At 47.6% G+C, this 12,450-nt stretch overlaps 3 protein-coding genes across 3 annotated transcripts; 2 read left to right on the top strand and 1 right to left on the bottom strand.

Annotated features, from left to right (window-relative positions):
• Window positions 1-672: 672 nt before the first annotated feature.
• On the top strand, window positions 673-3,610 carry LOC123046625 (uncharacterized membrane protein At4g09580). The gene is made up of 4 exons (XM_044470020.1): window positions 673-995; window positions 2,288-2,558; window positions 2,745-2,915; window positions 3,024-3,610. The coding sequence occupies exons 1-4, from the start codon at window positions 835-837 to the stop codon at window positions 3,183-3,185; spliced, it is 765 nt and encodes a 254-aa protein (XP_044325955.1). The 5' UTR covers window positions 673-834; the 3' UTR covers window positions 3,186-3,610.
• A 518-nt stretch (window positions 3,611-4,128) lies between these two features.
• Window positions 4,129-7,368, top strand: LOC123046626 (uncharacterized). The gene is made up of 11 exons (XM_044470021.1): window positions 4,129-4,261; window positions 4,782-4,830; window positions 5,020-5,139; window positions 5,233-5,327; window positions 5,510-5,715; window positions 5,863-6,051; window positions 6,125-6,331; window positions 6,475-6,628; window positions 6,755-6,818; window positions 6,905-6,982; window positions 7,080-7,368. The coding sequence occupies exons 1-11, from the start codon at window positions 4,205-4,207 to the stop codon at window positions 7,157-7,159; spliced, it is 1,299 nt and encodes a 432-aa protein (XP_044325956.1). The 5' UTR covers window positions 4,129-4,204; the 3' UTR covers window positions 7,160-7,368.
• A 1,301-nt stretch (window positions 7,369-8,669) lies between these two features.
• Window positions 8,670-11,936, bottom strand: LOC123046627 (WEB family protein At5g16730, chloroplastic). Its single transcript, XM_044470022.1, has 3 exons — window positions 11,652-11,936; window positions 11,131-11,434; window positions 8,670-11,046 (listed from the first exon to the last, which is right to left on the bottom strand). The coding sequence occupies exons 1-3, from the start codon at window positions 11,669-11,671 to the stop codon at window positions 8,983-8,985; spliced, it is 2,388 nt and encodes a 795-aa protein (XP_044325957.1). The 5' UTR covers window positions 11,672-11,936; the 3' UTR covers window positions 8,670-8,982.
• Between the last annotated feature and the right edge of the window lie 514 nt (window positions 11,937-12,450).

A 12,450-nucleotide genomic window follows, 5' to 3' on the forward strand; every position in this document is an offset into this window, starting at 1 on the left:
TCAAAAGAAAAAAAAATAAGAAAAAACAAAAAAGTAAATCAAGCTAGACCGGCCTAAATTTGCAGTGCCCGAGACGCCATGAGCCAAAGAAACCTGGCCAAAAAAGCATGTTTATTATACCAGAATGACTAATTCACATCTAGATGTTTTTTAAGGATGTCACATCTAAGTAGTTCATCACATAATAAGGGGCTTCAAAATTTGTACAAAATATTTTTTTAATTGTTTTTTGCTGATGTTGTGCGATATCATGCCCAGATGTGATATAGTTATGTCACATCCAGATGAGTCCTAGCCACACCCTTGTTATACAGTGCAAAAGAAACATGTTTATTTGTATACTTAGAAAATAAAATGAAACATGCGAACCAAACCGTCGGATGGTTAGGAAGACGATGGTGTCCCAGCCTATTAGAGTTCAAGTTTGATGATATGATGACAGTCAATCGGATGCTCATAGTGATAGAATGTGTGTATGTGTCTTCATAGGAATGAGTGTATGTACGTATATATGAAATCGTCACGCCAACGCACAGCAAATCGTTCAAGTTATTACACAGAGAAGAGAGGAGGGCTAAATGAGCAGCAGGGAAAAGGAAGAGGAATATTCCAATCCCTTTCCGTTCTCTCTCTCTCTTCCCCCTCCCCCTTCCCTTCCCTCCTCCGCCATATAAACTTGTCCACGGAAGGCAGCCGGCGAGAGAGAGGAGAGAAAGGAAAGGGAGCCGAAGAAAGCTCTCCCCCCCTCCCCAAATTTCACCTTATTTCTTCTGCCCCTCTCCTCGCCCGGACCCCGGCCGGATTCCCCCGCAGGAGGAGGAGGAGGAGGAGGGGATGGGGAGGGAGGACAGGTTCCCGGTCTGGGAGGCCGCGCTCGGCGCCGGGGTCGCCGCCGTCTTCGCCGCGGGCCTCGTCGGGGTCTACCTCTCCATGCCGGACTCCGACTACAGCTTCCTCAAGCTGCCCCGCAACCTCCACGAACTCCAAATCCTCACGTAATCATCATTCCCCTTCCTCCATTTCCTGTTTCGGTTGGTGCGTCGTTGGTTGCGTCCGCGCGAGCCTCCCGTCCTTTTCGGGCAATCGCATGCCGCAAGTTTCCTCATTCGCGTAGTTTTCGTGGTCTCGTCATTGCGTCGCCCATCTTCCTCTATGTTTGGAGGAGAAGAGGCGATTCGATTTGCGTTCCCTTAATTGTTAGTACTCTAGAGCGCGTCGGTCGGTTTATGCGGATCTGCTGACGAGTAGATTTGCAGATTTCTTTATGCCATTGCGTTCTGCGCGGAGATTTTGGGGTAGGTTTTCAATGCAGAAACCACCTGCTTTTCATGGATCCAAGCCCATCGTGAATGGAACAGTTGATTGATGCTAGTTTATAGGGGGAGGGGGGGGGGGGGGAATTAGTGGTTGTTGTCTTTTTGATTTGGTAACGACCTCAGCCTTTGTTTGGTAGGCTTATTTTTCTCCATGCAAGAAGGGGGGAATGGATCTGGTTACCTGGTGCATGTAGCTCCCGCTTGCGCAGGGTCCAGGGAAGGGTCCGACCACTTTGGGTCTATAGTACGCAGCCTTTCCCTACATTTCTGTAAGAGGCTGTTTCCAGGACTTGAACCCATGACCTCATGGTCACAAGGCAGCAGCTTTACCACTGCGCCAAGGCGGGGAATGGATCTGGTTACAAAAAAAAATATTCAGTTCATGTTGCATCTTTGATAAATTTGGGCATGTATGAACTGCCGATTTGTTTCAAACTGACTTCCAAATTTGGAGTATGGGGCCTTCAAACAAGAGCTCCAGCTCTGATTAATGTTTTATCTTGTTAGTCTAACATAACAGGATAGAGCTGAAATTAAAGCCTGCATTTCCAATTCCAGTCTAGCATGGTTCCCTGGACTAACTTATAATAATAAAAGAAATCCAACACATTGTTTTCTTGCTGAAGTGAGCAATCATTTATTTTATTTTCCTCAAATTACCATGTCACTTTCTTGCCACTTTGCCAGCTATTGCCGAGATATGCATTGGACCTGGTCCTGGCATGTTTCATGTGCCTTCTGTTTAGTATTGATAATCACCACACGGAACATGTATCTGTCGCAGACGTGTGAGCTATCTGCACGCTTTACAGTTATGCAATGCACGTCGCGTTATGATTCCATTTCTATTGCGATTATTTTCTTATAAGCTCAAGTGCATGTGTACTGGGAGTGTCCAGTTGCTTGTGCTGCGTGCTGACGATGGAATTTTTTCCCCTTCAGTTTCTAACCCTCAAATGGTTTCCTTGCAGTGGCCATCTTGAGAACTATACCAGTGACTACACCGTACAGGTGTTGATAGGTTACTGTGCTGTGTACATTTTCATGCAGACCTTCATGATCCCAGGGACAATATTCATGTCATTGCTTGCTGGTGCTCTATTCGGGCAACTCCGGGGTGTGGCTCTGGTTGTCTTTGCTGCCTCAGCTGGTGCTTCTTCATGCTTTTTCCTGTCGAAGCTGATTGGAAAACCACTGGTGTTCGTGCTGTGGCCAGACAAGCTCACATTTTTCCAGAAGCAGGTAATAAGTTACAGCACCAATATTAGTCAATGTGGTTTTATTTCAACACTGTGTAGTGTCATAACATCTTAATTTTCTGTGGGGATGCTTAAAAATAATTTGGATCACTCTACTCTTTGATTCAAGATCCTTTAGAACTGTGTAGTAACTCTTAGCTGAAAATGGGTGATTTGTCTGCAATTCCAGGTAGCCAAAAGAAGAGAAAAGCTGTTGAATTACATGCTTTTCCTCAGGGTCACCCCAACATTGCCAAATACCTTCATCAACTTGGCATCGCCCATTGTTGATGTGCCCTTCCATACCTTCTTATTGGCAACTCTTATCGGTCTCATCCCAGCAGCCTACGTGACTGTGAGGGTAAAGTTTCTTGCTTCAGATATAATGCATGTCCATATACTGCCCTTGAGTGCGTACAATGTTTGTGCTAACTTCAATCCCACTGCCTGCTTCATTTCTTGTATCCAGGCTGGGATTGCTCTGGGAGAGCTAACATCGCTCAGCGACCTGTACGATACCCAGTCAGTAGCTCTGCTGTTCTTGATTGGGGTGGTCTCGGTCACACCAGCATTGCTGAGCAAGGACGAGGCGCAAGAAAAGGCACCAGAAGTTGCAGCAGGCGCCTCATGAACACCGAAGAGGAGTCACCTAGCCCACCTGTACATACCAAGGCACAGCATGCGGCGGCTTCATTGGATTTGGGCCTACAGGCCTTGTGAGGTGGATAACACATGGTTTGCGAGTTCACACGACGACACAGCAGCATGGCAGGACCTTGGACCCCAAGTCTGCCCATCACCCGCCTGCTGAAGATCTGTGTTGCCATGAGAACACTGTTTCATTTCATGGTCACCCCCCACATTGTTTGTTATGAATGAATCTGGGAAGCACAATGCCCGTCCACAGGCAAGATGCTTCGGATGTGTAGACAAGTAGTGTGTGTGCCGTTCGTCAGCCTGCGATGCTGTTTATTAGATGGAACAGGCAGCTAGTCCAAATCCTTGTATATATATTGACCAGATTCATTCAATCAATATTCAGTGGTTCAATGACAATTTGTCTGTTGCTGTGCCGTTCCCCTTCTTATGTGTAGTTTGATTTTTTTTTTCATTTCTCCTCTTAATCTGCTTGCCATTTTCGTCCCATTTTCTCTGATGTGTGACCATGATGTTGATGTTTTTTTTTCCCCACTGTATAATGATCATGATCTGTTTTAGGGAAACACCATGATAAAGTTTCCTTTTCTTTTAGATGACATCATGATGAACCTGATAGATACTGTCTAATTTTATTTTATTTTAGCTGGTAGTGTCAAGTTGTGGACCAGTTTTTTTTAACTGGCAAGCTGTTCTCTGAGAGATTAGAGAGGTTTTTCCAGTTGAATTCTAGGGCAACTTCTTTTTTTTAAGTGACGGCAACTTTTTTTTGAGGGGGAATTTTAAGGCAACTAAGGCCAGATATTTGGACGGGCCAAATTGGGGCAGTAAAGCCCAGATGAAGTTTTAAGATGTTTTTTTAGGAGAACTTTTAAGATGGGCTTTGACTGGCCTTGGCCCATCAATGTAGTGGTCACGATCCCGCCGGCTCCATTGGTCAGACAGACCAGCGCACGGACGCGCCGCAAGCCGCCAAGCCGGAGAGCGAAGCACATGCTGGGTCTTCTCCGCCGCCGCGCCCCATCCTCGCCGGCGGCGAGCCTCCAACTAGTGAGTCCTGCTACCGTCCTGCTGTTTGTGTTCCGCTGTCTACCAATCGCTCTGTTAGCTCCGCCTCGTGTACTGCTTTGGTGGATTTGGGAAGTTGTTGGCCGCGAGAAAAATCCAAGGATCCAGATACATGTTGCTTCGCTGTAGAACCCAAACCTGGGTAGGAGGAGTAGATGTAGGGCCAAGCAGAGAAATGGCTATATCATATCGGAGCTCTGTGCTTGTGCGGCGTGTCGTTGGGAAGATCGGACAGGGGTCAAGGGTCTCGATTAGTGTGGAATTTTAATGAGGCTTCGGTGTAAAACGCGAACTCGTAGTTTCATGAAAAATAGTACTCCCTCCGTCCCAAAATAAGTGTCTTGAGCTTAGTACAAATTTGTACTAGAGCTAGTACAAAGTTGAGACACTTATTTTGGGACAGAGGGAGTAGTATATTTCGATTGTTTCTGCTTCCGATGGTGAAGTCCGATTGCACTTTTTGGTGATCCTGTCGTGATATTTTGGCCTCTGAAATGTGCAGTTCCAGTGCTGTTACCATGGAAGCAGCGAGAGACTATTGCCTTGCCGAGGTAAGTTTGGGATCTAGCCATACCGTACTCCTCTTTTCCTAGTTTTTAATCACTGGCGACCAGAAACAGAAGATTAGATCATACCATGGCTTAATAGCTTCCTACTTCAGTTATGCTCTTCATTCTCATTGGTTCAGTCAATTATAATTGTTTGCACTTCTTTCGCCTACTCCGCATTGCACAGAGAAGACCAGGAAGTTTCATATGGTCTCAATTGGGCTATTGCTGCGAGAGGTGTCGTCGTAAAAGACAAGGTCTTCTATAACTTGGAGCCGTCAGAGCTTCAGAAAAGTGGTACTACTTATGCAGGTATATACAAATTAGTGCCGTTTAGTCATGATGTGTATATTTACATTTGATGCTGCAGATGTATAACCTGGTACTTGTTTCTGGAGCATGCAGAGCGTTTGTCTGGTACTCCACTTCATGTTAAAGGAAATGTCATCGGTGGCTTCCCTGATATTTCAGGAGCTCAATTTGCAAAGCTTCTGAAACAGGTAGGTTATTTATTTTATTATCATTTTACTCTCCATGGCTAGGTGACACAATGATTCTCATGAACTGACGGAAATTCAGAAGCACCGTTGGCCTCATTTTGTCAGCTGACAGAATTTTAACTTACTACTTTCCAGTTGAGCTTCAGTGTCAATGTGTTTGATTGTCTGTTTGCTTCTGTTAGGTGACCTTTCACCTTTCATCCATCTCAAGTCTTTATGTCCAAGATGGTGCCATTGGTTCCTCTGCTGAATGCGATGCAAAGGTCCGTGTTATTAGTGACAACCCCTCTGCCATCATGTCACTCTCCGGTATTCTTCAGAAAATACCAGACCGTGCGATTTCCCACGACACATGCCCTTTGACTATATATGTTTCCAGTTCCATCAGGTAATTTATCTTGTTAGTTCTTCTACGCATGATGTAATTTGTGCATGCATTCAAGTTGCCACCAAGAGCTCAGAGCATTAACTGTAGTTGGCCATAACATAAGACTGATGTCGTCTATTGTCTTTCTTGTCGTGCATTGCTTAACAGCACCAACGTCAGGAATGCTCTGGGTTCAGGGACACGATATGCAAATGGAGTTGCAGTGGCAGACATAGAGCGCTCATCACTTATCCTATGTGGTAAAGCATTTGCTGATTCCGCGATGCTAAAAGATGCTCTTTCCGCTTTGGCTGCCCCTGTACTGTCTGCAAGAGGAGGCCTCCCCGTCCCTGGCTGGTAGATTCTGCCTGATATTTCTTTTTACCCTTTCCCTAAATATGGTATTCATCTTCCATACTGTGTGTATCAGGCTTCTGTCTTCTTGCGCTTCTATTGTACTGCTGTTTGCTCCAGTGGAGGTCATCAAGTCCTGCTCCGAAATTCAGGATGTTCTTGTGTCCACTGATAGCGGTGTAGTTATCTCTTCTAAACAATCCAGTGTGCTTTTCCCAACAAAGTCAAGAGCACCACAGTTGTTTACCAAACCAGCTACAGTGGTTGTTGTATCATCTGATAGGTAATGGAGAGCATGTGCTTCATGGGTACAAGTAGCAAGTTAACAGCATTTAATGGTGTGTGTTTCTGGATGGTTAAAATGAGAAGGAATGAGACATTATATCTGCAGTGCTAACAATATGTTACCTTCTTCTGTACTTTCAGCACTGATGCCCTACCATCGGTATCAAAGCTCACTCCAGGTCAGGCAGCTTACCATTTCTTAGCAGGATATGAGGATGGTAAATTTGTCCCAGCTTACAACAGGGCCCCCTCTCCTTTTGACCAGCTTGCCCTCGCAAATTCCTTATTTCTGCATGTATGTTGCATAATTTCCTTGCTTTTTTCCTCTCTAGTCTTTAGCTACCCTTTATTACAACAATTGTTGGTTTAGTATGAACGTGAGAACGTCAAATCTGAGAAAGTCGAGTCTCTACCCTTGCAGTTGAAAAAAGACAAGACACCAACTTATCTGATCAATGCCAAGAGTTCCGGAAAGCAAATTGACGGTACAGTTAACATTTAGCGTCCCCTCCATTCATTATTCTGTTTGATTTTCTGGAACGGAGGACACTTCAGACACTATGAATTGCAGGCAAGGACTTGATGAAACTAATCGAGCTGGCGCAATCTAACGACATGCCAGACAGCAGCAAGCCTGAGGACACTAGAGGTAAATAGCTGTTATGGCACCAAACATATAGTCAACACCAACCATCTAGTGGCGTACTCGTTTTTCTGTCGTTGAAGTACATGCCGTTTGATTGCAGTGGCTGAACTCAAGGGGAAGTACAGGGGCTTTATATCCGGCAAGTTTGGCAAATATTTACCCGAGGAGTTCTCATTCTGATAGATACAAGTGTTAAAACCTAATACTGTGCAGCTGCAGTGTACGGTGGTTTTACGCCGGGTCCTAGATAGGCTTTTGCGTTCTAAATTGAACTGAGATAGGCTCCCCCAATCTCCTTCCTGAACAAGAAATGCATCATTAGCTTTGTCTCCTCTTGGTATTGGGATGCAGAGCTGCTGTGCCTTCATAATAAACTCATTAGCAAGCTCTGTACAAGCAGTCATTAGTTTTGTAGGTACACTCCAGACCTCCAGTTTTGCTTCTCGGTGTACCTCTGGCCTCAGTTTTCCTCTCCTGCGTTGTTCACCTTGCTGTGGAGACGCTTCACACCAGTACTTCATGGCCCCAGTGAGCGTCATGAGCCCCTGTTGTTACAAATACGAAGGTGAGTGCGGCGTCTCAAGGACTCAGAGGCCGGTGCCTGCCACTCCGGACACATGCCATTGCCATGTACTCCCTCCGTTCGGAATTACTTGTCTCCGAAATGGATGTATCTAGAACTAAAATACATCTAGATACATCCATTTCTACGACAAGTAATTCCGGACGGAGGGAGTAGTAGGAATATTGAGCCCTGCTCCTCTGTTTACCGCAGATTGCAGAGATGTCAGGGCTTTCACAGGGTTTCAGTGAGGACTGATGCTGCGCTGCGGTCCCCTTCCGTTCTTCTCTTTATCTTATCTTACTTATCTCCATCCATTCACAAGACAACAAGCGGGGGCAGCAGTAGACGCCGCTCCCAATTAGACGTGCACCATGCATATCATCACCGGACGCATTTGGCCGTTTATAGTGTTTTGGCATATGCTGGGTGACTGAAAATCAAACTGGCATTGGCGGGCGGCGAGAGGCGCTCGTTGTAGATTTGCGGTAGGCCTCGTGTTTTTGTGCTGCATGTACAACACTCTGTCGCTGCCACATTACTGTCACTCCTTTGGCACACATTAACTGAACCAAAAGCACGTTGCACATCAATTCTGCTGTACATACACAACACATTGCCTACTAATTTGGTGGGCCTGTGTTGACCTGGAAGGCTGGAACAGTGGGGGCCTTTGTACTGAGTGGCCATCCTTCAGAGACAGACTAGCCCTACTACAGTACCGTCCATCTGGAGCCAATAATTTGCGAGTGCATTTTGTCATGAAAAGTTCATCGCTCCACCATAGGACCTACAGTGAGTAGAACTCCAACATGTACTACATCTTTGTGAGTTGTGACTCACATGAACGATGCATAATGCATGCATCGTAGTGCAGCCTCCCCTCTTGTGCCGGCCTTTTCAGCTCGGGTGGTTGGGAGAAATGTGGAGGAACAGCAAAAGGGTTAGCTGGAGTGGAGCAAACCCCATTATTTGATTGATGAGCAACAGCTTTGGTCCTCCTCCATCAGCTGGTACAGCAGCTTTACCCAATTGCAATTGCCACCATCATCTCTGTGACAACAGGTCAACAGTAACATGAAGAGAGCACCATGATAGCACTCCTTCAAATCATCTTTGCTCAAAGAATTAAAAAAAAACTGCATTCATTTGGAAATCTCTGTTCCATGTACAACAACATTACCCAGGGCATATGTATGAATAAATACAATCACTATGACTACAGCATGAATCATCATCACTGAACTTACACAAATGCAAGAAACAAACGCATGGCTGTAAATACAATCGGCCGGCTCTTTTGTATTCTCTGAAACACCCAACACTTGCTTTACCATGATGACAGACTCAGAAAACTAGAGGCATGGGTGGGTGGCTAGTCAAAGAAAGGAGATGTCACATAGCATACAACAAAGGAACAACATAAGATGGTGGTCTTGTGCTAATTTGAGCTCTTTTTCTTCAGTAAGCCGCTAAATTTAAATTTCTTCTTCTTTTGCTGCTGCTGTTTGGTTGGCGACCTGATGCCGTTGTTTAGCTTTGCGGACTGCAGCCCGTTGCTGTCGAGGGCGGAGTCTCCCTTGTTGGACTCTAGGTCGACTTCGGACTCGCCGTCGTTCTCCTTCTCCTTGGACGAGTCGTAGTCGGTGACCTTGCTGTTCTCCCACATCTTGGCAACCACCACAACCGGCTCGTCATCCACACCGCCTCCGTTCTCATTGTCTTCTTCCTTGTTGCCACCATTTGTTGTTCCATTCGGCACCAGGAAAGAGAGCTCTTTTATCTTCTCCGAAGCAGCCGATTCCTTTGCCTGCAAGTCCTCGTTCTCCTCTTGTATGTTCTGTAATTCGTTCTCTTTGTCTAATAGTTTATCCTTCAATTGCCGGGTCTCGGCCTTGGCTTCCTCGCTAGCCTTGTTGGCTTCAACTAGCTGAGCCTCCAGATGACTCATCTTCTCCAGCAGCTCAGTATTTTCAGTTTCTTTTTCATTCACCACGGCCAAGTACTTGTCCATTTGAGCTTTGACAGCAACGATCTCTTCTTCTGACTTCCTAATAGAGTTGACAAAACTTAGCTCTTTGGACTGCCATTCCTCAGACACGTTCTTAGCTTCTGCCTCCATTCTCTCAACAGACTTCTTGAGGCAAACTTTCTCATAGTTTACTTCATCAAGCATCACCTCATAGCTCTCCTTGGCATTCTGCAGACTATTGTTGAGTTCCTCTACTTGTGCCCGAGCGTGCTCGATCTCTTCCTGTTTGATGAGGTATTTCTCCTGGGCCTCTCTGGATTCAGCTGACATCTCGTGCAAGGCAGAGGCCAGACCCTCCATTGCCTTCTTAACCTTCTCGACTTCATCTTTGCTAGCGTCTAGCTCGTTGGCTAGCTCGTTCTTTTGTTCAGTCAGGGCCGCGATTTCTGAACTTGCAAGCTGGTCATTGTTCAGCGCCTTTGTTTTCTCATCTTCTACTGCCTGTAGCTTCATCCTTAGCTCTTCGATCTCTGCAATTAGGTCAGATGCATCTTTCTCTGCAGCATCAAGACGTTCGCTTGTCACGTCAATTTCTTCCTTGAGCCTGGTCACCTCATCCTCCAAGGATCTGACGTTGTCATGAAGTACAGCAGCTTCAGATTCTTTGTCTTTAAGCAAAGTGCTTGTTTCATCTAATTCTTCCATCACTGAATCCAGAGACTTGCCTTTCAAAATGAGTGACTGGTCGGCTTCCTCCAATTGGAACTCCAACAGCTGCACCTTCTTCTTGAGTTGATCAGCTAACTCGTCTGACTTTGAGCATTCCTTCTTGGCATTAGCAACATCAACTCTAAGCTGTTCAACCACACCCTCCAGTTCAATCACCTTCTTCTCAGCTAGCTTTGCTTTCTCCAGTTCAAGCTTCAACACAGAATTCTCTGCCTCAAGCTTCCCAATTTTGTCAGCAGCTTCCCTCGACTTGCTCTCCACCTCGGAATCAAGCAGCCCCTTCAGGCGCTCCACCTCCGCGTTGAGGAGCTCGATTTTCTGAGTGTTCACCTCGCAAGCCCTCATGGCATCATCTGCCTGGCTAAGCGCCCAGTTCTTGGCATCAATTGCATCTGCCAGCTCATACCTTGCCTTCTCAAGCTGCTCCACCGTCGAATGCAGCGCAGCGGCGTCAGCCTCCTGCTGGCTCTGCATGCTCTTCAGCTTCTTCCGCAGCTCATCTTCCACGCCTTGCGCAGAATCATCATTGCTCAGCTGCTCCGCTTCCATGGAATGGACCTTCTGGATCTCCACGGTCCTGCTCTGCACATCGAGCGCCTCCTTGAGCTTCGCATTGGCCTCATCGGCCACCTTCTTTGCGCACTCCAGCTCCTCCAGAACCTTGCCCTTCTCTTCCTCCTTCTCCACCAACTGACCCATGGCCTTCTTCAGCGCCTCTTGGACGGCATCAAGTTGCGCCTGGAGCTCCTGGGACGGCTTCGCGGCCTGCGGCTCCGGAGACGGCTTTCCGGCCTTCCCTTGTTTCTGCAAACCAAATAGACCACTACTAAGATTCCACTAAAAGCATGAAGCTTCGTGCATCACAAGCAGAGGAGGAATCGTGCGTACCTCTGGAGGAGGAGGGGTGGTGGCGGTGGTCCGGGTGGGGGTGGCGCCCTTGGGCGACTTGCGGTCGGCGGACCTGGGAGACTTGTCGGCCGTGCGCGGCGCGCTCGGCGGCGTGCCATGGGCGGCATTCGCCTTGGGGACCGCCGGCTTCCGCGGCCTGTCGCCCTTGGGTGTCGGCGGCGTCTCGCCCCTGGGTGTCGGTGGCGTGCCCTTGCCGTTGCTCTTGGCCTCCGGCTTGCCGCTCGGCTTGCTGCCGACCTTACCCTCCGGCTTGCCGTCGCCCTTGGCGTCGGCCAGGCCAGATCTGCTCACCAGATAAAGCAAAAACACACCGTCAGATCAAGAACTTGGCAGCTCCACCCCCAACCACCAAGATCCGAACCAGATCTATGCTATGCTCCAGGAAACCAAGCAAGCATGCTACCAAGAACCACCGTGCCCATGCCCACCCATCACTCCAAAATAAGAACAGCGATAAAAGAATCGTTGCAGAATGCACTGAGCGTCGGCGGCTGACTCACTTGCTCCTAGCGCCCAGCATTGTGGACTCCCCGCCGCCGCCGCCGCTGCTCCGGCTGCTACCCGGCGCGTCCAACCACGAGGCCCGCTCAGCGAACGCTAAGTCGGAGGAGGTAGGAGTGGTGGGTGAGGGGGGAGGTGGTGTTTTCTCTGCTTGGGTGGGCGGTTATGGCAGGCAGAGTAGCTCCGTCCGTCTGCGGCTAGTAGAAGAAGATGGAGGAGTGGAGGGGGGAGGGGAAGAGGGGAGGCCAGGTGGGGCTGTGGAATTTCACTCGATGAAGACAAGTGAAAAAAGAGAGGAGAGGGAAAAAGCAGGTTTTGATCAGTGTCTCTTGTGGGGCAGTTCCCGCTCGCATTAACCTTTCCAGCTTTGCTGCTTCTGTTTTTATCCCATGGAGGGAGGTGATGTGAAGGACAAGGCAGCACGCAGGAGTGAGATGTGTTAATCAGAGTGTTTAATTAGTACTCCGAGGTTGAGGTTGCGGCTGCGGCTGCGGCATCACTTTCGCTAACCACCTCCCCGTTCTAATTCTATTCTGTGGAAGTGGAACCTCATAAAGCGTAGCGGCAGCCAATTCTTTCCCTCTTTTTCTTTTTTGGTTTTGGTGTGCGTGTGCGTGTGCGTGGGCGGAGATGAGGAAAATAAAGCCGCATAAATGCCATCCCTTGTTTTTATTCGCCTATTGGTGTTCTTTTTATCGTTATTTTTAGCCCTTGATAGTGTTAAGTGCAGTATGGTCCCTGCTGCTCGGAGAATTGACGTTGCCATTCGACAGAAAAACGCATGAAAGGTGGGAGTAG

This window comes from Triticum aestivum, chromosome 2B (genome assembly GCF_018294505.1).
Source record: "Triticum aestivum cultivar Chinese Spring chromosome 2B, IWGSC CS RefSeq v2.1, whole genome shotgun sequence".
In the NCBI taxonomy this organism is placed as follows: domain Eukaryota; kingdom Viridiplantae; phylum Streptophyta; class Magnoliopsida; order Poales; family Poaceae; genus Triticum; species Triticum aestivum.